The sequence below is a fragment of the Malania oleifera genome, chromosome 4 (genome assembly GCF_029873635.1).
Source record: "Malania oleifera isolate guangnan ecotype guangnan chromosome 4, ASM2987363v1, whole genome shotgun sequence".
NCBI classification, from domain to species: domain Eukaryota; kingdom Viridiplantae; phylum Streptophyta; class Magnoliopsida; order Santalales; family Ximeniaceae; genus Malania; species Malania oleifera.
Genome location: NC_080420.1, coordinates 104,034,164 through 104,062,105, shown reverse-complemented (window position 1 = coordinate 104,062,105; position 27,942 = coordinate 104,034,164). Strand labels below are relative to the sequence as shown.

The 27,942-nt window shown below is 37.3% G+C and overlaps 1 protein-coding gene across 12 annotated transcripts in view; it reads right to left on the bottom strand.

Moving 5' to 3' along the window:
* The window catches only part of LOC131152645 (pentatricopeptide repeat-containing protein At3g18970), a 41,805-nt gene extending 16,507 nt beyond the window's left edge, over positions 1–25,298 (bottom strand). For 4 of the 12 annotated variants that reach the window (XM_058104416.1, XM_058104414.1, XM_058104415.1 and 1 more), the window contains exons 1-4: positions 25,153–25,271; positions 12,398–14,036; positions 12,074–12,237; positions 477–640 (exon numbers count right to left, since the gene is read on the bottom strand). In XM_058104416.1, the coding sequence (XP_057960399.1) occupies positions 12,571–14,004 (1,434 nt within the window). In that variant the 5' untranslated portion in view covers positions 14,005–14,036; positions 25,153–25,271 and the 3' untranslated portion in view covers positions 477–640; positions 12,074–12,237; positions 12,398–12,570. Of the gene's footprint in view, positions 1–476; positions 641–11,290; positions 11,554–12,073; positions 12,238–12,334; positions 14,037–24,124; positions 24,257–25,081 lie in introns of those variants that run through there. The other 8 variants (XM_058104412.1, XM_058104413.1, XR_009136072.1 and 5 more) reach the window with 8 other exon arrangements.
* Positions 25,299–27,942: the final 2,644 nt, after the last annotated feature.

The following is a 27,942-nucleotide window of genomic DNA, read 5'->3' as shown; positions in this document are numbered from 1 at the left end:
AAAGGACAGTTCGTGTATAAAATTATAAATTATAAAACTCAAAGCCCCAAAACAAAATCGATTTTACTTAAAGCCCCGAAACAATTTATATATATGTATGTATATATATATTTGAAAAACATGACAATTAGTAAGTTCAAAATAACCTATACCACAACAATATTAGATGTTCAAAATTAACTTAAAACATGGCAATGTGTAATCAATCATTTTCTAAGGTGAATACACTCCCTCTTACAAACAAATAGATGCATGTTCTCTTTGGTAGGCTAGGAGATGAGCATTTGAGCCAAATACCCATGCTCTAAAACATGAATAAAACATGCTCTTTACAAATCATAAAAAGTAAAAACATGAAAAAAAAAAACAAAAACAAAAACAAAAAAAATACACGTAAATGCAGGCAGGCATAGATTTTATGGGCCCAAAGTTCATAGTATCCAAACTAAAACAAAATGAAAGAATTCAGATCATACCAAATGCAAAGAGTGGCAGCACTGTCAAGTTCTGACTAAGCCACCACTGCTGGCCTTTGGTACTAAGCCGCTGCTCCTGCTGCTGTTGAAGGAGGAATATGGTGCCACCACAGCTGCTGCTGCTCTTCGGCTCTGAGCCACTGCTGGACAGATGGTGATATTATCTTGCAGAGTGAGAATTAAGGGAGAGAGGAGAGGATGGAGAGATGGTGAGAAAGGGGAGAGAGAAATTAGAATGAGTAATTAGTTTAGGATTTTGATTCTTGAATTGGTTTTTCAAGAAATAAATATTTTGTATCTATAAACAATCCATGAATTGAGTGATTAGTTTTATTTGCCTTTTCACTTTGGAACTAATCTTTTAGGAAAGAATTTTTCTTTTTAATTAAAAAGAAAGGAGGGGAAGGTAAGAATCACCGTAGGCATGCTACCTAGGAGATTTATATCTATAATAATCTGTGAATTAAGTGATCAGTTTTATTTGGGTTTTGACTAAGGAATTAATTTTCTAGGAAAGAAAAAAATTATTAAAAAGAAAGGAGGGAAAGGTAAAAATGGTTATAGGCATGCAACCTAGAAAAGAGAATGGCAACTTTTAACCAGAGTGCAGGAATAGGAATTTGGAGGCCTATAAGAGAAGTAACTTTGCTATATATTTATTATATAAAGATATGTATACAGAACAAACAAATACATTACAAGACTTGATGAGATAATAACTAGCTAATAGATTGCCTCTCTCTCTCTCTCTCTCCCACACACACAAACACACTCAATTTCTAAAAAACGACATCATATTAATCTCAAAAGGCAAAAGACTGAAATAATGCTTTTAAAGTCAAGTTTAAAATAGCAAATGTTTTGAGTTCAAAATCAACATTATTAATTAATTAATATGGAAAGAAAATCACTAATTATCAAATTTGTTTTTCAATCAGTTAAAAAAGAAAAAACATTCTAAGCATTTTCCATTTTCTATAATACATTCACTGATTGTTCTTTAGCCTCATAGATTTGCACAGCCTGCCATTAATATAGAACTCAAGGCAAATAAATCTGAAATGTTCCTAGATTTTTGGATACATTGATAACAGCTCTGTTCTTGCCAAAATTATCCAAGAACCCTTTTTGCAAATGCATATATATATATATATATATATATATATATTAATAATAATAATAATTTTTTTATTCATAAAGTATCATAATAATAATTAATTATACTAGCTAATAATTAGGGAATTGGAATAAACCAACACAATCAGTATTATATGTTGTTAACCAAGATTTGCACCAAGAATTTCCAAAAATTAATGGGCATGTAGTTTCACTCTATAATTGTTATTCTCTCTATAGTTTAATGAAGAGAATGTCTCTATAATTTTATGCGAATTCTCAATCATGCTAGGCTGTTTTATAATTAATGGGCATGTGGTTTCACTTTGGATTCTTATCTATAAGCAAGTATTCCATTTTATTTATTTATTTTTTATTTTTGTTGTTTCATTGGTGAAGGCTCTGTGGGCTTATGACTATAAAACAGGAATACCTCTCCCACCATGGCAGCATCCCATAAGCTAAAAATAAGAAGACTGTTATTGATTATTTTACCTGAATTTAGAGCTATGCTTGTCGAAATTGCCACTTGCAGAACTCTGAGCAGAAGAAGGTGAAGAAAGCCGAAGGGGAGAGAAAGAGGGGCAGAGAGAGAGATATACATGAAATTGTTAATTGCAGGTATATGGAGAAACAATAGGCATAGGGGATGTATCCTTGTTAAATGGACATGATATAGTCAGAAATGTGTTCAAATTTGTGCTTAGACTCTTCTAATAAAGCCTTGACCAACCCAAGTACTGTCTCTAAGCATGTTAAGCTCAGAAATCTCCAAAAAGATCATCCTTAAGTAAGACTCCCTCAACATAAATCCAACTACTTGTATACTTCTCATCTAGTCCAAAATCAGATATGGCCCTAAATAGAGTAGGTTCCCAGAAACTCAATACAACAACTCATATCAGCTGGAATAAGGCTCGATTCCTAATTATATACTCAGGTTAGTTAGAATATTTTGTTTGAAATACTGTTTTATTAGCAACCTGATGTTGCTAAATTGTGGAATCCCCCTCTGAACGCCACGAAACCATTCGATCTACCGCCAGCACTTCATTGTTGTTTACAAATTTATGTATTTTTTATTTTGTCACAGTATGGAGCAAAGACTTGCCAACCATGATTATAGTCTAAGCCTCACTCTACAAGGATTTTTGGTGCTGATAATATCTAAAAAGCTAAAGGTGGTGGTGGGAAAAATATTCATTCCAGCTATATAGATCCTCGATCTGTTCAATGCATTTGTTCAATTGATTAAAACAACTGTATTTAACGTCTTCACGCAGTGTTCTGCATTTGCATGAATTTCAAGTTGACTTCATTGAAACTTAAAAATCATAGTGGCAAATGACCGTGATGAAGAAGATGATAAAGATCATACGTAACAATTAAGGCCTTTGTGCATTGTGCTGTTTGCCTATCGGGAGAAATGGGGCATGTGTGTTACTCAAATATACAGGTGTAGGTACAAGCAACTAATGGCTATTAATCCGGAAAGAGAGGCAAAACATGACATTTGGCGATTAAGCAACATTTTCACAATCATGTCTGAAAAAAACCATGTTTGGTTGGATATCTTTAATGACAGATTTTAATGTTCATTTTCTTCTATTCTCAGTCATAATTTAAATGCTCAATGGATAAAACCATATCAAAAGTTTACTCATGAAATAGATAAGCATAAGCATAACCATTACACTATATCTTGCAAGGAAATGAAAAAAAAAAAATGCAAGGATCATGTTCAAAGAATCAAAACCTACACCAACATAATCTTTCCTCAAGCATATCTAGGATTTCCTTTTGCAAAACATACCTAGGGTTCCGTGCTATTCTTGGTTCAACATCTTTACTTTGCGAACAATTAACCAATGGTGCTTCCAACTTAGAAGAGACAGAGAGGGGAAAGCCAGCTTCAGATCTAGGGCTGGCAGTACCTGCAGATGTTGAGAGGAGAATGAGAGTGGACATGAGTAGAGCTAGAGAGAAGAGGGGAAAGATCCACACAACAAAGAGAGTAAGAGAGTGGAGATGAGTTACCTGGAATTGCACATGCAGAGAAGCATTGCTATGGAGTCAGAAGAGAGGAGAGTTGGAGAGAGAGGAAGATGGGAAGTGGCAAACTTTTACCAGGGCTGCAGGGCACATGGGTATACAATAGAAGACTCTGTGGAAGGGCTGTTTCTCTTCAAGAAAATTAAGAAATGGAATAATCATTCTTATGAAAAATCACTGGAATGTTCATTCTTCTGACAAGGGGAATGCTTATTCCAAACGAATCAGCGCTCCAAAAACATATTTGTAACCAAACAAGGGAAAGGAATCCAGATTAGAATCATGATTGGGTTCCAGCCTTGACTCATGCTGAAAAGGAAAGTGTACTCCCAAAAGGGGGGGTGAATTGGGATTTTAAAATTTCTTTATAGCTTCTTTAATTAATTCTTTCTCAACTTAGTTTGATTTCAGCAACCACTCATGCAAGATTGATTTTTAATAACAAGTACAGCAGAAAACTAATTAAGTTATAACTTCTATGAATGAGTATGAGTATACCAAATTGAATGCTTTGTGAATTTTAAAAAAATTCTTTCAGCAATTTAATTCAACCAACCAAGATAACCAAGACAAGATTCACAATATAAAATAATTCCAGCAATGCTTCCAAGAATCAGCAATTGAGTAAGTCAATGTTGAGTTAAGTATGTAGTTGATAAATGCCCTATATTAATAGACTTGACATCTCAATATGAAGCACAATAGAAATTTCCAACCACTCTTCCAAAACTCAGAATTTAAACAAACCACTTTCGATTAATTAATGACTCTTGGGTGTTAATCAATCAACATACTCCCTTACGGTTTCCGCAATAAGTATTGATCAACCAACGTACTCCCTTTCGGTTTCCGTAATCCCAATATTAATTTTCAGCTTATTTAATATTCAATCCACGAAGTTTATATGAGCAGAAAATTAAATATCCAACCACGCAGTTTATATGAGCAGAAAATTAAATGAGAGTAGGGAAGAGAGTGACACCGCGAGTTTTACGAGGTTCGGCTATCCCCGCCTACGTCCTCGCCTTAGGCAACACACCCAAGGATTCACTATTCAACTCCTTTACAGGTAGGAGCAACCTTACAATCCCTCCTTCAATAGGATAGAGTTCTCCTCTCCAAGCGATACCCCACGCTCGGTCCAATCAACGATTCAAAAACCTGAATCATCTACAAAAACAAATTCGGTGTACAAAGACACTCTCTACAAGAGCTTATTAGTACAACAATAAAGCACAACTATATACTTTAATTCAAAATAACAATAGAGAGAATTTGAAGCTTTAGAAGTATATCACCGTGAGCTTCTTTCTTGATGGAAAGAATTCAGTATATGCTCATAGATTTGTGGGATTTCACAGCAAAACTCAGTAGAGAACTTTAGCAAGTATGTGAGCAAGAGAACTTTGAAAGTATTGTAAGCAAGAAAGCTTTGATTGCTGTGTATTGCTTGGTATATTCAAAAATTTTGCCTTAGGGGATATTTATAGACGTAAAAAAGGTTAATTTCGTGTTCCCCAAGTGACTTTGAGTGTTTCCCAAGTTTTCATAACGAATATTTTTTAAAAACTCAATTTTGGAAACTTCCCGTTTAACTTTAAAATTTGAATTTTCGAAGAGTCAGTCTACTGGATCACGAAGGGTCAATCGCCTAGGTCATTAAAAACACTGAAAATTCAAAGGCAGTAAGGTGTCGGTCGACTGGGTTGTCAAGAGTCAGTTGCCTGGGTCCTCTCGGGTTTTCCCAAATTCATTTTGTATAAGTGTCAATCGCCTGGGCCAACCATGTCAGTCGCCTAGAATGTCACGGTCCGCCTCTTTTCACACCGTTGTGAAGGGCCGTGTGGCACTAGCTAAAGCACTCTTGCTTAACTAGCCAACCTATCGTTTACCAACATTCATCCACGAAGCACTTTCATTAACATTCAATCAGATAGTAGCGGAAATAGTAATCAATTCATGAAAGCCGTGGCAACCAAGCAGTAAACATTGAAGCAAACGTAATTCATTAACAAATACTCCGTTGACATGTTGTACTTAACGAGGGAGGCAAGTAGGCTAAGCACGTTGACAATTGCTAGTGAGTTTTACAATGACTGATGAACACTCACCCTCCCCTAAAGAGGTTTTTATGTAATTATCATCCTGACACTAGGAAACATCAAAGTGACCGAGGAGTCATACTGCCTTATTTGGCTTACAAAGACTCTACTAGTAGAAATTAACCCTACACTAGTATTTACATGATGGAAACCCATCCTAAGCACACGAGATAAGCGGTCACAAGTAAGCATAATGCCCTGAATAAGCTTAGCTCGTGACATTCTCCCCCACTTATGCGGTCGACGTCCTCGTAGACTTTTGGCGATAGGCACACTTCAACTTTGTCCACGAATGGCTTCAAATCTTCCGCAGAAATCCAGCTGATTTCTTTGTCATTAAGGCATTTCCACTCCACTAGGAACTTCTGCCGCTTCTTCCTTGAGGATATGAACTTTCTGTCTACAAGGATCCCTTCAAAATCATGTCTGTCAGGTTGCACTGTCTTCAACTCTGCGCTGTTTGACTGACTTCTGCTCAGGTTGTTGGTGTTGGCGTTGAATGGCTTGAGGCAGCTGACATGAAACTGCGGTCTTCTTTCCTGTTCTACCCACTTCTTCACTTGCTTAGAAGCTTTCTCCAGATAGGCTTGGGCAAAGTCTGCATTCTGTCTCCCTTCACTGGTGAAGATGTACGCCCTAGGACTCTTTCGTCTGTACGGCTCACCCACTATGTGAGGTAACAGCGGCAGCTGGCCAATAACAAGCTCAAAAGGGCTCTTGTTGGTTGTTGAGCACCTTTGGGCGTTGCCACAGAACGGAGCCACATCAAGTAGTTGCACGCCATTCTTCTGATTGTCGTTGACAAAATGGCACAAGTACTCATCTAGCAGCTCTCTGAATCTCTTCATCTGTTCGTCTGTCTGTCGATGATAACTCGAAGAGATGTCAAGGTGTGACCTGAATATCCTGAAAAACTCCGTTAAGAAGTTGTCAGTGAACATTAAATCTTGGTCACAAATAATAACTTGGGGAACACCCCAATATCTCACAATAGTCACAAGGAACAATTGTGTCGTCCCCTCTGCCGAACAATACTTTGGTGCGGCCATGAAAGTACCATACTTCTTCCGCTCCCCCTTTTCTTGTTGGCAAGTGAGACAAGTTTTGGTATAATCAATCACATCATCCCGCGTGTGCGGCCAATAATACCTCCCCAGTAGTCCTATCATTGGAGTCATTCTCCGCGAATACCCCTTAACGAACTTCCTGCAAAGTTTAGTAAGGCCAAGAAAGGAACGCAACTCCTTCACTATCGTGGGGATCTTCCGTTCTTGAATCATCCTTACCTTCTCCATACCCCTCTGGATACGACCTTGTTCAACCACTTGACCAAGGAATTTGTTGCTCCGCCGAGCGAAAGAGAAATTCTCCTTCTTCACATTCAGACTGTTTCCCCTCAGCCTGTCGAACACCTTCCGTAGATGCTCTTCATGTTTCCTCTAAAACAACACCGATACTCCCAATGGAGTTTTGGAAGGGCGAACACATCCCGCTTCCAATTCATCAAGCTGTTTCCCCAACTCTACTATCTTTCGAGGCGCAATCCGACATGGCCCTTTAGCAGGTGGTTTCACTCCTAATAACAACTTGATCTCATGCTCCACAGTCCATCGTGAAGGCAAATTGTGAGGCAGCTTATCCGGCAACACCTCGTTATACTCATCCAACACCGCTTGGATGGTCGTAGGGTCCAGCTCTTGGCCTACTTCTTTGTCTACCACCACCGTGGCTAGACATGTCTGCTCACCCTGACCCAATCCTTCATTGAGTTGTATGGCTAAAAGGGACTTCCCGTCGTCTCCTTTCGTTGCAACGACTTGCACCATACACGAGTGATCTCCCATCAGACACAGGGAACCAGCCGAAGGCATCAGCACTGCCCTCGTCCCCATTAGGAACTCCATTCCTAGAATGACTGGATAGTCATCCAATGGCACCGCTGTGAAATTCGCATGACCTTCCCACTGTCCAAACTTTATAGCCACTTGCTTGGCCACTCCCAGAGTAGGCTGGGCTACAGAGTTAACTGCTTTCATGCGTCCTGTATCCTTCTCTAAGGATAAGTTGAGTCTCCCTGCTTCCAACTGCGAAACAAAATTATGAGTAGCTCCCATATCCACCATAGCGCGAGTACTCTTTCCATTTATCCTCAAGTCCACAAACATTAACCCTTTTGCTCGTGTAACTTTCGGTGTTTTTGCCTGCTTTTCCAATGCGTTCACCAACCGCACTGAACCCACCCTCGGGGCATCATCGTCTTCCCCATCGTCTTCCACTGCCTGTTCTGCAATGGAAGCCTGTAAAGCATTGAGTGATGCTTTGTGAGGGCACTCAAAAACTCTATGAGGACCTCGACACAAGAAACACTCAAGTTTACCTTTTCCCTTTCCATTGGGTGTGTTGAACCCTTGAGACGACGAAGCTTCCTTTGAAGTTGATGATTTAGAGTTGGCTCCCCCACTCTTGGGTTTGCCATTCTTGAAAGACTTTCCACTGTTTCCGTCTTCGCCAAACCGTTTGGACGAAGCGATCTCATCACCAGCGTAGTCTGTCAAGCGTTCTACAGCCGCTTGTGCAGTTGACAAGTCTTGAACCCTTTGCCTATGAAGTTCAGTTCTTACCCACGGTTTCATCCCCTCTAGAAAATAGAACAACTTGTCCTTCTCCAACATATCCCGAATATCCAACATTAAAGCAGAAAATTGTTTCACATATTCGCTGATTGACCCTGTATGCTTGAGATCTCTCAGTTTTCTCCTTGCATTATACTCAACATTTTCAGTAGGCCTGGCAAAACGGGTTATGACCCGTCGGGTCACCCGGATCCGCCCGTTTAAAACGGGTTCGGTCTTAAAGAAATTAACCCGTTTAATATTTGGGCGGGTCACGGGTTAACCCGTTTATAAACTGGTTCTCCAGGTTTGGGCGGGTCACCCGGCGGGTGACCTGTTATTTTGGATCCTTGCCTTAATGCATAATTCCATTTCCAGCCTCCACTCTTCACTCCAGGCGCCGCGCCAGCTTCATAGTCACGACTCACGACTCACTCACGTACACGGCACACAGACATGGCACATGCCTTCAGGGCCTGGCTTCAGTAATTTTCAGAGTATCAAGAGACTCAATCAACACAAAAAAAACCCTAAGGGCTCTAAGTCTCTAACCCGCGCCGCGGCTCTCAAGTCTCAAGCTCTCAGCCTCTTCCTCTCCTCTCCTCTGGATTTGGTGCGCTGCAAGCCTGCAACGTGCCGGACGGCCCCGACCTGTCCTCTCCTCTCCTCTGGTGCGCTGCCACTTGCAGAGTTGCCGAACCTGCCAGTGCTGTGAGCCTGCAATCGATCCACTCCACACCTTGAGTCGTCGTCTCCAGGTCTCCTCTAGGCTCCACGGACCACAGCGGACCTGCCAGTGCTGTGAGCCTACAATCGATCCACTCCACACCTTGAGTCGTCGTCTCTAGGTCTCCTCCAGGCTCCACGGAGTCACGGACCACAGCAGACCTACCAGTGCTATGTGTGTTTTTTTTTTAATTTTACATTTTTTAGAAATTGTATTCATTAAAGGGATGTATTTTTTTTTTACATTTTATGTTCTTTTTATTTAGAAATTAATAAATAAAATGCAGTTTTTTAAAAAAAAATGTCATTTTATATGAAAATTTAAAAAATTTTAAAATAAAAAAATCATATTTTTTAAACGGGTGACCCGTTACCCGCCCGTTTATTAAATGGGCGGGTTAGGGTTGGCATGTGTGTGATCCATTTAACATCGACCCGTTAATGACCCGGCCCGTTAGTGACCCGCCCGCCCGTTTTGCCAGGCCTAATTTTCAGGAAAGAATTAGGCCTTGAGCTCTCTCTTCAAGTCTGCCCAACTATCAATTACACAGCTTCCATTTTCAATTTCTCTGTACTTGGTACGCCACCACAGTTTGGCATCACCAACCAAGTACATGGTCGCAGTATCCACCTTTGCCTGTTCTAAGGCCATCCTCACAACGCGAAAGTACTGCTCCACATCAAACAAGAAGTTCTCTAACTCCTTGGCATCTCGGGCACCCCCATACGTCCTAGGTTCTGGCACCTTGGTCTTGCTAACTCCCGGAGTGTTGGAGTTCCCCATAGCAAGAACCATCACGTTCATCTTTGCATCCAGATCTGCCATCCGGGCCTGCAAAGCTTCCAATGTGTGGCGAAAGTCCTCTGACAAGTCGCCTAGCAAACCTGTTTGATGTTTTTGTGATCCCATCACCTCATCAACAAGTTCTGTCATCTGGGCCACCTCCACGGCCATAGTGTTGGTTGTTGTCTCAACCTGTGCTTCCAGCATGCTGATCCTCTCAGCATTGTTTGGTGTCATGGTCACTTACCAAAGCTTCCCAAATCCAACAACGAAGGCAATCGAATTCACGTAGCAACTCAACCTTAGGCTCTCACCAAGTGTCACCGACTTGACTCTGATACCAAATGTCACGGTCCGCCTATTTTCACACCGTTGTGAAGGGCCGTGCGGCGCTAGCTAAAGCACTTTTGCTTAACTAGCCAGCCTATCGTTTACCAACATTCATCCACGAAGCACTTTCATTAACATTCAATCAGATAGCAGCAGAAATAGTAATCAATTCATGAAAGTCGTGGCAACCAAGCAGTAAACATTGAAGCAAACGTAATTCATTAACAAATCCTCCGTTGACATGTTGTACTTAGCGAGGGAGGCAAGTAGGCTACGCACGTTGACAATTGCTAGTGAGTTTTACAATGACTGATGAACACTCACCCTCCCCTAAAGAGGTTTTTATGTAATTATCATCCTGGCACTAGGAAACATCAAAGTGACCGAGGAGTCATACTGCCTTATTTGGCTTACAAAGACTCTACTAGTAGAAATTAACCCTACACTAGTATTTACATGATGGAAACCCACCCTAAGCACACGAGATAAGCGGTCACAGGCAAGCATAATGCCCTGAACAAGCTTAGCTCGTGACACCTAAACAGACAACTTTTCTGATTTTCAAGTTTGTTTCCAAATTCTTTTGTGCTCTTTTGTTTTCCCCAAAGAAATTTAAGACTTTTGAAAAATATTTTTCGAGGTTTTTCAAAATATGGTCTCTAAGTCAATGATTTTCTAAATAAGCTTCAAATCCAACAATATCATCATTTGAATGAAGTACTTACATAGAGACCCTCTTAAAACTTAAACATATTCTAAGCTTAGAGTCTTCATACTTGTCATTTGCTGAGTCCATCTTGCCTTCAAGCTTCAATTCTCTAAGCTTTCATCAAGTCATCTTTGGAATTCATGTCTTTATGTCCTTTAAACTTTCATTTCCTTTTCATGTAGTCTTGAAATGAGCTTCGTGATTACTTGAACTTGAGTTTAAAAAACCTGATTCCTAAAGTATCATCACTTTCACCAAAACATGTTAAAGTACCTTTGATTTGTTATCATCAAAATAAGATTAGTATGTCATGCTAGGCCAACACATGCCCAACCAAACATGCCGTAAATGCATACAAAAAGAGCGGGGGCATTTAAAAAAAATGTCTAAATGAACAAACAACACCCGAAATTATTATTATTTAAAAAAAAAAAAAACATCCACATTTAAATCTACTCATTTTATTTAAAATGGAAATATTAAATAAAAGAAGGAATGCTAAGATGATGGGAAAGTATTGCTGTAATTCAAGAGCAAACCAACCCCCCCCCCCCCTCTCCTATTCCTTGGATTTTCCCCTTGGATGCAATGGCTCTTTTCTTCACAACAATCAGAATATCAAACAATAGGTTGCTCTTTTGGGTACCTACTCACAGAAAGAAACTACATCAGATGATAGATTCAAAACAGAAGCAAACAAGCTAATATTGAATCACATCCATGTAGAGAAATTGACAATGTAACACATGGATTAATGATAAGTAAATTTCAAAAAATATCTATGAGCAAACAATCAACCCTATTTTAACTACCTGCAGCCACCATTTTGTGTAGTTTAAGGTCACAACATTGCTACTACAGCTCATTTGGATGCTTAGAAAATGAGGGGGGAAAAGATATCAAAGAAATTGAGTTGTACAAAATGAAAAATTCGCATCAAGTGTGTGAGTACCAAGAAGGGGTGAAAACACAAACTACAACTTCATATATTTCCTTTTCCTCCATTTTCTTAACTGGACAAATGAGATTACCATGAAAAAAGTGTTCCATGATGCAGGTTGATAGTAAACAAATGTGCATTACTGCACTCACAAACAGTGTTCTCGAAACAAATTATATATGTATATTTGAACAAGTGAATCAAAAACAGTAAGTGAATCACTTACGGATCAAGCTATGTGCCCATTGTCCGCAGGACTCTTCATGATCAGACATTAGGACATCTACAAACTCCTCAGGCTGTGTATGCTCTGGCTATTTGCAATTTTTTAAATCTTCTAATCAGCTGTTTGAGTTAAGAATGGTGAGCATCAAGGGAAAACTTCTTTCCCTGCAAAATGATTCACCATTTGCAGCACACTGTTAATGTTGTAAACGATTTGCAGTTGCATAGCATTTGCTAAATGCAGTGACCAAAAAAAAAGGTATTTTAAAAACAAACTTCGAAAATCTTTAGTAGCATTTACAAAACACTATAAAAAATGACACACCTTCCAAGCCTATAACTAATGACTCAAACATGCGTCGCCCCTTCTAAACAGTGTCTTCAAAACCAAATTCAGGAGAATGTGACTTCCAATGGCTGCAGTTGCACTTCCTCTCAGCTCTACCAAATTCATTCACTTCCATATAGTTGACTTCCATTGAGGTCCAACCCTACAAATCATCCAAGAGAGTTGCTAAAAGGCACAGAACTACAACCAGCCTTCATTTCTATCCCCTTGACCTTCATTGCCCTTCTCACTATCTCCACATCCTCCCACTTTTCTGCAGAAGCATAAACATTTGACAGTGATATATAGTCCTCACATCTAACTGTTAAATCTGTAGAAGTCTGCTGTGACTGAAGCTGCAGAAGCAACCTCCCGACCTTCTCACCCAAGGAGACATTCCCATGAACTCTGCACGCACTTAGCAAACTCCTCCACAAAATGCCATCAGGTTCCACAGGCATACCTGTGATAAACTGATAGGCTTCTTCCAAGCGCCCAGCTCGGCCAAGAAGGTCAACAATGCATCCATAGTGTTGCATGCGAGGAGTGATGTTGAATTTTCTCACCATGTCAAGAAACAAACAAAGGCCCTCTTCAACAAGCCCTGCATGACGGCAAGCAGATAACAAGCTAGTGAAAGTCACTGAATTAGGTTTTATGCCATAAGCCTCCATGGAATCCAAAAACTCCAAGGCTTCTTTGCCTTCCCCATGGATGGCCAGGCCAGTCATCATTGCCGTCCAAGTCAAGACATTCTTTTCTTTCATTCTCTTAAACAGGGATAAAGCATGATCAAGGCTCCCACATTTGGAGTACATGTCAAGAAGGCTTGTGCCAATATAAACATCATTTTCAGGCTCATAGATCGTCTTCTCTACATACCCATGAACACAAATACCAGTTTCTAGCACACCCAGTTGAGAAGCTGCTGAAAGAATACAAGCCATGGTAGTATCAGTTGGTTTTGGCCCAGAAACATCAACCAACATGCTGCAAAACAACATCAATGCATCACGGGCATAATTACTTCTTGGTTCTTTTTGCGAACAATAACCTGTTATCATGGCATTCCATGTAATACTACTTCTCAGGTTCATTTCATCAAACACTCTCCGTGCAGAGCCAACATCCTTATTGCTTGCATAGAAGTGCACAATGGTAGTTTGCACCAAAATGTTTGCCAAACTACCACATTTTGATATTTGAGCATGCATTTGTTTCCCTACCCACAATGTCGATACCATAGATGATCGAGCACAAGCTCCAAGAACAAAAATATAGGTGTGATCATCGAAAACCAAGTCTCCAGTTGAGACCCAATTAGCGAAAATGAAAATTGAGTCTCTGGGATGAACACATCGGATCAGGGTATTCAATAGGAAGACATTTGGCGGACCAAAATGGTTGAAAATTCTATGGGCATGGTACATGCCATCTGGAGATGATACTGCACAATAGTGCTCTATCAATTTGGCAAAAATGGAAGGTGATTTAAGGCCATGGGTGATGAACTGGGCATGAAGCTGCTTCACATAGCATATTGATTTTGTGTTACACTGTAAGAGAGAGAGACATCTAGGTTTTGGAAAAGAAGCCATTTGCATGGTTGGTACAATCTCCTTCACGGAAACAGCTTCTACACATTATTCCAATAATAAAAAAATAAAATAATTTCAATCCAGTGACAATTACACATTGTAGAAAATAAAGTAATAAAAATAGATAATGCGTTGTATGATAAACTCTTTGGAAGAGAAATTAGAGCTAGGAAATGGTTAAGCAAAATGTAGAGCCTTCACCCAAAAGAATACAAAGGAAAGTGCTTCATAAATTTTAATAACTTTGAGAAATGATCACTTGTAGATATCAGAATCTTCCAAATGATACAGATGCAACAAATTTTAAAAGTAAATGACAGCTTACATTTCATAAGTTGGTGGGTAGATTACTCTACCTACAAGAAGACAATGCAGAATATCTAGTAGGAGGTTAGTCAAATAAAGGGGAAAAGATACTCATAGCGAGCTGCACTAGCCCAAATTCATAAAAATCCTATTTGTTCTTTGTCACTTTGAGTTGTGGAGCTTAGCAGCCTACTTCCTAGCCCAAAGGGAATAATGATTAGCGTTATAGGTTGTTAGATGGATGGAACATTAACACAAGTATGTCATGTTGGAGGCCCAAGGCAATTCACTGCACCAAGCTTAATAGATTGGCTACGACATGCATGGGAATAGTATGTGACTAATATTTACTTCTTTTGCACTGACCTTGAGAAAGGGGGAAAATGTGGTAGGACTAAAATTCAAGTCCCACACCCTTCCTGCTCCCTTCTCCTAAAAATATGGGGAAAAACTCTCAAAGAATAAAAAATAATTACAAGCCAAGCTTCCCTTTCCCTCATTACCATGCTTGCAACATTATTTAATAAATAAATTTTACAATCATCTATGAAGCAGACTAGGAATGGAAGGAATTGTGTGTGTTTTTTTGTTGGGGGGGGGGGGGGGGGAGAGCAATAAAAGGAAGAAAGGTTGTTTTTGGAGTGTTCGGGTTTGATAGTATATGATGTAAATCAATGGATTCATTCGATTTGTCATATTCAAAGTCTGAACCAATAGATTCGAAAATGATTCAGTTGTTTTTCAGTTCTCTAGTAAGATCAAATCGATTTGGTGTGAAATAGATATGAACCCCGAAGATAATGGGATATGACAACGTCAAGCTCCTCAACCTCTTAGTATCAATTCATGAAAGATCCAAATACAACTACCAAAATGTGTACACATCAGTATCTCATTGGACATTGAAAATAAAACCCACATCCAAAGTACACAAATCCAGGACTCCAAGTTCAATCTACATGGTTGTTAGAAATTGTGACTAGTTTCCAGTCTTTTTATAACAAAGGAAGATGAATTCATTAGAATAGAAAGAAGGGAGACTCATGCCTTCCGGGCCAAACTTTACAAAAGGTTGTCAAAGGTCCACAAGAGGGTGAAATCAACGCTGACAGCTGGGAGAACAAGTGTTAATAAACAAAGGACAGCAGATTGTGCTGAGTCTTCTTCGGGCTTCAAAGATGAGAAGTACGGCTATCTTTCCTGTTACAAGACTGAGAATGAAAGGTCATTGATAAACAATTGCGAAGACAAGGGGATGATATAAAGGCTGACTTGAGGTATATCACGAGGTAGAGGCCAAGGGTGTTACAGAGGATTCGGAATCAGGCAAAGGCTGTGGACCTGTGGTAGTCCTATTCATAGGGCTGCAAGTGAGCTGGGCCTGAGCTGAGCTTTACTGTGCTCAAGCTTGTTTATTAGATTTTTAACTGAGCTTGAGCCTAAGCCAAGCTCAAACCAAGCTTGAATATACTTGCTCAAGCTTGTTTATTATGCAATTGAACAATCACAAGCCCTTAAAAAGCCGAACTCTCAAGATGCTCACAAACAGGTTGGTTCTTTTGGACGCTCTCAATATGAATGGCGACATGCACTTAGAGTTTTGTTAGATAAGAGGTGCAAAGGGACTCTTACTAGTACTGCCTTAGGGTTTCTTTGCCCCACCAAGGCCTTGGGCACTAGACTTATCACTAAATTCAGGTTATAAAGTTTTGGCTAAACAAGCCTATGCCCAGACAACCCCCACTTTCAAGTCCATTGCACTCTATAAAGTCTAATTCAACCTTATTAAATGCGGCTAGAAGCAATCCTTATACAAGCCCATGAAACAAGCCCAACCAAGCATGTAACTCAGCCACTCACAAGCCAAGCCTGTTCATGTTTAGGTTCATCTTGTTTTTTAATCGAGTCCTGAAATTGGACTTAAGAATTGCTGATTTATATAATGAATTTTCCTAAATGAGCACTTGTCAAGCCAAGCTCCCAAGCCACGTGTGAGCGACTTGGTTCTTTTGCAGCCCTAACTATTCATAGATGCATAGTTTTTGACATTATCCCCAGTCAAGAAGAACTTTACCGAACTCCTGCTGGATCCACTCCTCAATACATTTTTCTTCTAGCAACTCCATTGCTTCAACCTCCAATATAAATACAGTGACAAGGGACCTCAGAAACGACCAAACAAGTGCCCTACAAGTAAACAATGCTTCTTATAAAGGTGTTATCCCATATTTCATGTTGCCTCAAAGTCTCAAACAAACTTAATCAAGTCACCTTTGTGCCACAGGGAGTTAGCAAATAAGGGGTCTTTCAAAACCTTGGACTTTTTATATGATGAGAGTGATCAACAGGGTACTCAGGATATCCTAGACAACTTTGGTCTAACTTTGGTGAATACTAGAGGAGAGAGAGTCACGTTGAGGGGAGGATCGTGGGGAAAGGAAAAAAGTAAGAAATTAGGTAGGGAGGGGAATCGGTTAGCTTTGTCAATCAATTATGACAAAGAAGGCAAGTCCTTGGGATCCATGAAGATTCTTGGAAAATCTAGGGGTTAAAGGGTGTAAGAGGAGAATGGTAAAGGAGTTAGTTAACAAGATTAATATTGCCATCTTGTTGCGACACGAGACTAAGGAGAAGTAGATACTTTTTTTATCATAAGTATTTGGGATTCTAGGAATAGAGATTAGGCGATTTTGGGGGTCAAACTGTGATGTGGGACACTAGTGTAGCTTTTATTAAGGATTGGCCAGAGGGTATTCCTCTTTGTCGAGTTTGCTCTATGCTTAGGGGTTTTAGAAAGTGGTGTCTCACATCAGTTTATGGCCTAAATTCATCCTCCTTGAGGAATTCTTTCTTCAATGAGTTAGGTAGCCTTTTTGGTCTTTGTGGTCCATGATGGGTGGCAGAGGGAACTTCAATGTTATCCACAACTCTAGAAATAGATTTGGGCGATTAAGGTTCTTTGGCTTTTAACTTATTGATCAGGAATTGCAAGCTTTGGTATATTCCTTTAAGTAATGATTGCTTTACCTAGTTGGTGCTTGGAGATAGACAAGCTTCTTCTCATATTGATAGATTCCTATTTGCCAATATACTGGAACAAGTTTTTCCACATGTGGTGCAAGAAACCATTTTTAGGCATGTCTCAAATCTGTCTTGTGCTTTTAGATTCTAACCTAATGCAGAGGGGCCTAGCGTAGAAGGATCAGATCACTTTAGATTTGAGAACACATGACTGACACACCCCTCGTCCAGGAAGTGTTTAACGTTTTTGTTACGCGGGGGGAGGGGGGTCAGTCCAAGGCTAGGAGGGTTTTAAACGGATGAAAAAGTTGGAGTTTGTAATGATTAAGTTGAAAAAGATGAATAAAAAGATTCTTGGGAATGTCAAAGAGATGAAAAATAGTATTTTCTCTAAAATAGCTGGTTTGGATAGGCTGGAGAACTATAGCATGTTAGATGAGGAGCATAGGACTAGAAAGGCTACTCTGTAATGATTTGGAGTTGTTGATATTGAGGGAGGACATGAGTCGGCGCCAGAAATTGAGAGTGAAGTGGGTGAGGCAAGGGGAATGTGACTCCGGCATCTTTTATAGGGTAGTTAGTGGGAGGAGGAAAGATTTTATCAAAGAATTGGAATTATAGTGGGAGATTTCTAAGGAGTTATATACACTTTGGAGACAAGATCATTGGCATCTACAAGCATTTGTACATAGAGGAATATTGAAATAGATTGATGTTGGATTGGAATTAGATTCAAGGACCTCTATGAGGGGTTATATACAGATTGGAGATGAGATCACGAGCTTCTACTAGCATTTGTATCAAAGGAGTGTCAAAATGGTTTGATGTTAGAGAACTTCGATTGGAGTCCCTTTGGGGCAAATTCAAGTCACTTAAGACCTTTCAAAGATGAAATTTTTTTTAAAAAAAAATGGCAATTAAAATGAATAAGGAGCTCATGGACTTCATGGTTTCACAATGGCCTTCTTTCAAGATAGGAGCTTTTTCACGAGGACATTTTGAGGTTTTTTGAGAAATTCATCGTAATGGGGTGTGAGTAATAGTGTGAATGGTACCCTTTTAAGCCTAATTCTAAAAAAGAGAGGTCAACGAGTATTGAGGACCATAGGCCTATCAATCTGGTCACTAGCCTCTATAAGATTCTTTCAAAAGTCTTATCTAAAAGATTGAGAAGGCTTTAAGGGATACAATGACTATGATTTAGTCTGCTTTCATTAAGGATGGACAAATCTTAGATGTTGTGTTGGTGGCTAATAAAGGAGCACATGGTTAATCGTTAAGTTGAACTTCAAGAAAGTTTATCATATGGTGAACTGGGGTTTTCTTGGGAAAAAAGTGATCGTCAAGAAAGGCTTTGAGGCTGGGTGGAGGGAAGTAGATTCGAGGTTGCTTGAGTTCGACCAATTTGTCAGCTATTGTTAATGATTAGCCTAAAGAGTGTTGGCTTTTAGGGCTTAGGCAAGAGGATCTATAGTCTTTGTTTTAGTGTACTCTAGTGATTGATGTTTTAAGTAGGATGTTTTCGCACACCAAAAGTGTGGGAGTGATTTTAGAGGCTTATTGGTTAGGAGATACATAAGTTAAGCATTAAAGTCTAAGAACATATCATTAACAAGGAAATAGTTAATGTGGTTTCACTTAGAATCTAATTCCCTATGACACAAGATAATAAAGAGTGAAAAGGAGTGGTAACGCCACTCATGCTAGTCCTTGGAAGCTTGTTTCCCAAGTTGCTAGCCTTTTTTTTTTCCTCTCACACATTTTAAAGCAAGTATTGGGGATAAAATTTAATTTTGTGGGGACATTTGGGTTGGTGAGTCTTTGTTAGCATTGTTGGTGCCGCACTGTTAGGACTTTCCATTATTCACAATGCACCAATTTCAGCATTTTTTATTCTTTTGAGGGCGGCACTTCTTTCAAAGTCTCAATGAAAGAGAGATTGATGAGTCAACTCATTTTCTAGGTGTGTTGGATTCTTTTGTGCCCCTTTTTTTTGTTTTTTTTTTAGGGGGGGGGGGGGGGAATACAAGGCTTTGGATTGGGGATGCTTCAAGGTCTTTCTCTTCGAAGTCTTTGTTTTCCAATCTCATAAAATCCACAAATGCTAGCCATTTCCTCTTACACAAAGTTGTTTGGAAGGCAAAGATTCCTTTTAAAATCCGGGCCTTCATTTGGACTTTAATGCTTAACAAGATCAATACAAATGATATGCTACTAAAGAGGCCTTACAAAGCTTTTAGACCAAACATTTGTATGATGTGCAATGAGTCTAATAAGACTATTATAGTCATTTGTTCATTCATTGCAAGGTAGCAAGGTGCATGTGGAACAATTTGTTTTCATACTTTGGTGAGGTTTAGGCGGTTCCTGCTACAATTCAGGATTTGTTTTAAGGTGAAATTTTGGGGTTTCAAAAGAAGGAGAGAGAAAGGATATATTGAGGTTGCACTGTTTTTAAAATCTTTTGATTGCTTTGTCTAGGAAGGGATGCCAGAGTTTTTAAAGAAGACTTCTCCAAAATTGCTTTGGGAGAAAGTTTTTTTTCTTGCTTCTTTTTGGGCTCATTCTTTTAGGGGTTTTGAGGATCTTTTGCTGTCTGATATTCAAAGGGATTGGAAGGCAGCTTGGTGTAAATTGTTTCTTTTGTGCTATTTTCTTGGGGGATCTCTTATCCTCATTTCATTGTAATTATGTTTTCTTTTTAATAGACTTATTTTATTATCTAAAGTCTTGGCGAGCTGCATCTCTTTGGATTGGCTGCTTTCCTATTTAGGTCTCCCTCTCGGAGGCAATACTAATTCCAAGGTCATTTGAGACACTGTGATTAAGAGGATAGGTAGGAGGTTGGGGTCGAAGAGGGCATACTTATCTCCAGGAGGGCGTATTACTCCAATTAGTGCATCACTTTCCAACATGCACATTTACTTTTTACTCTGTTTAGAGTGCCCCTAAGTGACTCTAGGGTTCTTGAGAGGCAGATACATGCCTTTATTCGGTACAGTTTTGGGGATAATAACTAATAAGAGAGATCACCTCCTTAGCTGGGAGGCTGTACGAAGACCCAATTCTCAAGGTGGACTAGGCCTTGGCAATGTGGTATAAAAACATCTCTCTAATTGGAAAACGATTGTGGAGGTTGCCTTTTGAGATTAATTGGGATTCATCAGAATAGATGGAACACTAGAAGTTTGCTTCTCATGCAAGCCTCTAGAAGTTTGTTTCCTAGGTTGCCTGTTTGTTCTTTCCTCTCACCCATTTCACAATGGATGATGGTAATGGTATTCAGATTAGGAGGAGGTTTGAGCGGGTGAGAGATCGTTGGAGTTGCTGGTCCCTCGCCTTTCTAAGATTTCTACTCTTCACAATGCACCTATCAGCTCTTTCCTTTCTTCGGAGGGGGTTCTCTTTCTAGAGATTTCCATTTTTTTTTAGGAATCTCAATGAAATTAAGATTGGAGTATTCATCACCTTGCTTAATTTTTAGAACTTTTTGTTCCTTTAAATAGGGGTGATGAGAGTGTTTGGGAAGGTGACTCCTTAAGTCTCTTTTCTACTAAATCCTTTTTCATTCAGCTCTTAAAAACTCCATCCCCCTATCATTTTCCTGGGAGCCACATCATTTGGAAAGCAAAGGTTCTTTTTAAGATTAGGACATTCATCTAATGTGACTCTAAATAGAATTAATACGCATGACTTGGTACAGAATTAATGACACTATAAGGCGCTCAATCCTGATATGTGTTTGATGTGCCACAAATCCAATAAAAGAATACACACCTCCTTCATTGATGGGCGGCAAACTAACTTTGAATTGTTCTTTTCTCTTGTTTTGGTGAAACTTGAGTGGTGCCCCAAGTCCAGGGCGATTTCTCGCTAGTGAAAGGTTGGGATTTTGGAAGGAGCAGAAAGAGAAGAGCTTTATGCAGCTATGCAGTATTTGCTATCCTATGAACCCTTTGGATTGAAAGGAATTCAAGAACCTTCAAGTATCACACAACCTCTCCTCCTTTGTTGTGTGATAGGTTTGTGCTTCTAACCTCTTTGTGCCCATTCATTTGGGTTTTCTTGGAGGGTTGTAAGTGTCGAACCTGCAAAGGATTGGAGCACAGCTCTTTCGTAATTGAGTTTAACTTTTACATAGTGTTGGACCAACCTAGGGATTGGAGAGCAGCTCTTTTGTAATTGATTGTAACTTTAATATTTTTTCTTATTCAAGAATATATGTGTGTGTGTGAGCACATGCGCTTTAGACACATCAATGACATATTATAATAATAATTTCATTCATTTTTTTATAGATAAATAAAGAATGTACAATCTGGAGAGAATATGTCTCCTTAACAAAATCTAGGAATCCCCAAGAAAATCAAAAAAAGAAAAAAAAAAAGCAAAAAGTAAACGACAGCAAAAGAAAATGAACATGCCCTAAGAAGAGACTGCGAACCACGCTGAATATCTGAAATTCACATCCCCTTGAAATTTATTTTTGCCCACACAGCATAAAAAAGCCATAAAAAGAACCTTTTTCCCACACCAATCAATATGGTAACTTCTTCCCTGAAAATATACACATGTTACATTCCTTCCACAAGCCCCAAAATACTGCAAATAAAGCACAATTCCATAACGCGCTTCCTTCCCTCTTAGTCCCAAACCCCACAAAAGATATTGCCAAGAACTCCTCCACTGTTCTAGGACAAACCCTGCTTTCTTCAAAGTAATTAAATAATTTGTTCCAAACCTTCCATGCAAAATAATTTCATTCATCTTATTCGCAATAAAGAACCACAATAATGGTTGATTTAGAAGTGTAATTAACTTAGTTACATTCATAATAGGTAGTAACCTAAGAATCATGAACACCACCGTGCAACATCTACATAAGACAGTACCAACACGGAATAAGCAATTTTTTTAAAAAGTAGGATATGATAAGGCAGGGATATATCATTAATTAATTTTACATATAAATACTTAGGCATGTAAATATATATAGCCATATTCAGTACTAGATTTTACCTTTTGGATGTAAAATATCAGGTAAAATAAAGTCAATAATAATTATAGGCATTATATTCAACGCACATTTTACAAAAACTTTCATCCATGTGCATTGACTGCATTCACATTTCACAGTTTCACGCTAGACAAAGTACCATCAAATATATAACACAAGTCCAGCAACACAGAGCATGAAAAACATTGTTCCAACAACAAAATGCGTGAAAACTAAAGACCAGGAGTGTGCCAAAAGTGTTCCAGAAACACCTCGAAGTGACTATAGGTGTTCAGGATGTTAACACAAACTGAATATTACAACTTCAAAACAAGATACAAATCAACTTATTTTGAACCTAAATTTGATTTTTATATCCACAACAGCTTGCCTTATGATTATCTCCAACTCAAGCTCATTTCCAGCAAAAATAGCAGAATTTCTCGACTTCCAAGTTGAATAAACCGCAGAAGCCCAAGCCATCCTTTGAATGTCTTTTGAACGTGACTTATAGAGACCAATAAGCCATTCCATATTCTCATCCCAGTTCCTGTTTATGCACTGCAAACCCAACTCAGCAAAGGATATTACCATTATACACTTTTCTCTTCAATTTCTAAGATTTATGGCATCATATAAATATTAAAGCAACCTATTGTTATATGCATACAGACAGAGAAATAATAGTCTCCTCGCCATGCCATTTCCTAATGTTTTTAGACTTGCAAAGTCCTGTCTCATCAGTGTCCATTCTTATGTAACTTAGGTACCAAATCATTTCTAGATACCAATAACTACAAATAACTCTATTGAAATATCAATCTCAATTCCATCTAAAAAGGATCAGATATTTCTTTATTTGATAAGAACACATGGAATCTTATTGAAGAAAGCAAGAACCTGCAAACAACAGATTCTCAACAGAATGAGGATACACCAACCATACAATGACACAAGATTCTGCATAATACTTAAGTGTTTGCCACCTCCTTTGCCACCTATTATCATGCATACACAAAATCATCCAGGGTCTTAGCCTCAGCCATGATATCCTCATATCTATGTGTGAAACCACAGGAGTGAGCTTGCTACAGACCATATTTGAATAGATCAGGCTGGTAACTCATTCAGAGTCTTCCTTGAGAACTACCTTCTGAAAACTAATATTCATTGCCTGTTTAAGGTCATAAAAACAAGCTGAAGCTTCCCAATGCACTGCATTGGAATGAAGAGATACTTTATTGGTGTTTCTTGCAAACTCTCCTCTGCTATACCTAAGAATCACAACAACACAACCAATGCTACAGGAAGAATCTCATGCCATATCCAAGTTAATTTCAACACAATTGTCCTCCAGAAAGCCCCATGAAGAAGATGAAGACTGACACCATCTTGTCTTCCTGCATAGCCTTTCTGAAACTATATCTATTCCTGTGAATCCAAATGGACCAACAAACTGAAACAAAATGACCCAGCACCTTTTAAGAATGATTGCTCAAATTACCAAACATGTAGCCGCCCCGCCACCCCCCCTCCCCCCCAGCCCCAAGTTCAGGTCAGAAATTGTAGAAGAAAGGACTAAAGAACTTGAAAACCCAAATTAGGCCAGACAACAAAAGCTGCGTCACAGGACCACAGAGCATGCTCCAAAGTTTCCCAATTAGAACCCACAGATGTCACAGCAAGCATCGAAAAAAATACATTGAACCACTCTCCAAAGAAAATATTTATTTTTGTTGGAAACATTAGAAGACCAACAAAGAGAATACATTATCTCAAGATTGTTTGAGATCGAAGAAATACCTACTAGCCTATGAATGCATATATCCATTGGAGGTGGTAAGCACTTTAGACAATGAACCATCCTTTGAGAAGTGCAGAGAAAAAATGATCCCTCGAAAAATATTGCCTAAGAGAAATGCTATTGATATCATCCTGATCAACACATAGGAAATCTTCATCAGACAAAGTAAACAATCACCAGAGTTTGCATGGCAATTCTACTTGGTAGACATTTTTTTCCTTATTTCCCCTTTTTAATAAAAATCTAACTAAAAATACAAATATTGAAAGATGCCCAGACATACTCTAATCATAATAAGCTTCTAAATGACAACGGCCACATGCAACTTTATGCTGATTCATTCCACAGGTTTTTCAACCTCCTAATGTATGCCACCACCAAGGAAACACAAACATTCTATCATTTTTCACCCACCACTTATCTGATTCAACATCCTCATAAAATTTATACACTCCTTAACAAACATCACACGAAATGTATTAACCAAACAAAGTTTAACATTGTAGTAACAGTTGGCCTTTACATTACTGAGAATTTTATTGTCATTAATGCAAAATTTACAAGTCTCAAACACAACCAACGCAAAACAGGAAGTGGGTAAAAATCTTATCTTTTCTCCTTTTTTTCACTCTAAATTAATGTAGAAATTATAACAAAATAAGGTTTTCCTTACATCTCTTTCCAGAATCATCTAAAAACGGAACAATTATTTATCCCTGTTCATATGAAAAGTGCTCTAAATTCACCAGTTCACCACTAATTCAAAACATGCATTGCACGTTGTACAGGAGCCTTGCCAAAAACTAAAATAAAATAAGATAGATAAACAAAAACAGCATCATTCAAATTCCAATTTCTTTTCTTTCCCAATGGTTTCTAAGCGAACAAACAAAGCATTTAGCCAGATAAACAAATTAGCTTTGTTCATAACCTAACATCACACAGGACCAAGTTACTTGGGATGAAGATGAGGGCGACATGCTCGGGCAGGCAGAAGCCGAAGATAATCAATCCCAGAGAAACCCACCTCTGAACTTTGAGCTAGTACTTTAACTCAGAGAACGGGAGTTGGTTTTGCAGTGGAAGAGAGCGGCCTGGGCAATGCGGAGGAGGGCGAGCTCGAGGAAGCCTGAGAAGGAAAAGCGAAGGCACCCTAACAGGAGAGAGAGAGAGAGAGAGAGAGTTCTTGATGAGAGAGTATACGGGGTTGGCAAAACGGGTTATCGGGTCGGGTTTGTGTCGTAGACGGGTATAAATTAAACGGGTTCGGGTTGATCCGTTTATTAAGGTCACTAATATATAAATCCAAACTCAATTATAAAGGTGTACCATTAAGAATCCATTTTAAAATATAATTTATTTATTTTTATTTTTTTTAAATATTTCATATAAAGTGACATTTTAAAAAAATAATATTATTATTTTATTTTATTTATTAATATCTTAACAAAAAAATATAAAATGTAGAAAATAACATATCTCTTTAATAAATATTTTTTTAATATAATATACATATTTTATATTTATATATATATATATTAAATTAAACGAGTTACTAGGCGGGTACCCAACTCAAATCTGCTTAACCCATTTATTAAACGGATCGGGTTCGAATTGACCCGCTTATAAATGAGCTACCTTCTATAAAACTCGAACCCGATTTAAACATATTTAAATATGCGGGTCACAAATCACCCGCCGAGATCCGATCCGTTTTGCCACCCCTAAAAATATAAGAAAAAATTAGTTCCTCTGAATCCATCCAACGAAAATACATTAGCAAGTGTCGCAGCTCATATATTATTTAATAGTATCCACGTGTATTTTCGCGATGATATGTAATTTCTGAAAAAACAAATTATGAAAATATTTTTATTTGTATAGCTGAGTTTTTATTCTTGTTACTTTTTTAGTTGTTTTTCAAAAAACTAAAAATTAAATTTTCTGATTTTATTTATTTTATTAATATACTAGTAGGTTATGTATAAAATTATTAAATTATAAGTTAATAGAAAATAAAAAATTTTAATTTTATGTGTTAAATTAAAAATCATGTTATTAAATATAATCCTTAAAATTCCGGCAACATTTTTTATGCATTTTAAATATTTTCATTAAATTCATATTTTGTAAAAAATCTTAAGCTCCCATTTAGAACTTGAAAACATTAAATAAATAAACAAATAAAGATAAATATGAAAGAATCGAATTTTTCATATTAAGTTATGAAATAAAGGAGGGCGAGGGAAAAATATATATATACCAAATTAATTAACAAAAACTTTGATTTTAAGCATCACAAAATTTTTATTTTTTATTAAATTTAATCATATTAGAACAAATTTCTACTTTAGTTTTTTTCGATTTGAGAAAAAAAAAATATAACGGAAAATAGATTTTTCATGGAAAATTTTTTTATTTTACGCATCACTAATATTATTTTTTCTTAATTTTTAATTATAATAGAATACATTTTATTTAAATAGAATTTGGTATAGAGAAAAAATAATGGAAAACATGTTTCCTTCTTATTTTTCTTTCTTTTTTCGATTAAAATTTTAATCTAACAAGATCTTAAGTGTCGAGCTATTTTTTTTCAAATTATTTTTATAACTTTCAAGTTGTCCAATAAAATTTGTAATATAATAAGATAATTAAATAATTTAAAATTGACTTATAAATAAAGTTATTAATATTTTAAAATTGTGTATAATTTAATTTTTGTAAAAACTAGTGATAAATTAATTAATTTTTTTTATAATTAAAATCAATACAAATTTTAAATATTAATTAACTGCAACATGAGTTTGTAAGGGGGATAGGGAGATCAATGTTTGAAAGGCCAATTAATTATTTAGTCAACCATGAAAATACTTATTGAAAATGTGATTTTAAATTTAAAACTTTCCAATAAATTAAAATTTGATAAGTTGATTAATATTTTGAAAATGAAGTAAAACTATTAATATTTTGAAACATTAACATAAATTTATAATTTAAATTTTTTGACAAAAAAAATAATAATTCAACTAATCTTTTTTTTGTAATGACAAATCGTAATTGAATTAAAAAAAATTTTAGTCACTAACATAAATTGATTACTCTCATCCTTAATATATTTTTATTCTACTAATTAGTGGGAGCATAAGTTTATTCATAATTATTACCTTAAAATCATCTTGGGTCATAAATAAAATATATTTATTTTAAAAATAAATTTTTATATCAACTAATAATAAGTTAATTCAAATTTTATATAATTAAATCATAATTAGATTAAAATTCATACAAATTTTAAGACTTTATTACCACAATATGAGATTGTAAGGTGAATATGTAGATCAAATTCTAAGTTTATGTGTTTGTTATTCTAATAATTTTAAGATGAATGGCTAATGATTAGTTGCATTATCAATTATTAAAATACTTATTCAAAATGTGAATTTGAAATTTAAAACTTTCCATCAAATTATAATTTAATAAGTTGATTAATAGTTTGAAGCTAACCCTTATATAAAATTATTCTTATTTTGAAATTGCAAGATAAATTTGTAAGTTAATGCTTGTAACAGCTAATGATAATTAAATTAAAATTATTTACAACCACTAATCATAATTGAATTAATTTTTTTTATAACTACTAATATAAATTAATTTCTACAAGGGCTATTATATGTATTTTTTTATTTTATTAATTAGTAGAAGCATAAGTTCAATCATAAATATTATCTTGAAGTCGCCCTAACTCGTAAATACAATGAATTTATTTCAAAACCAATTCATCAAATTTATATAATTTTTGAAAATGTATGATGAA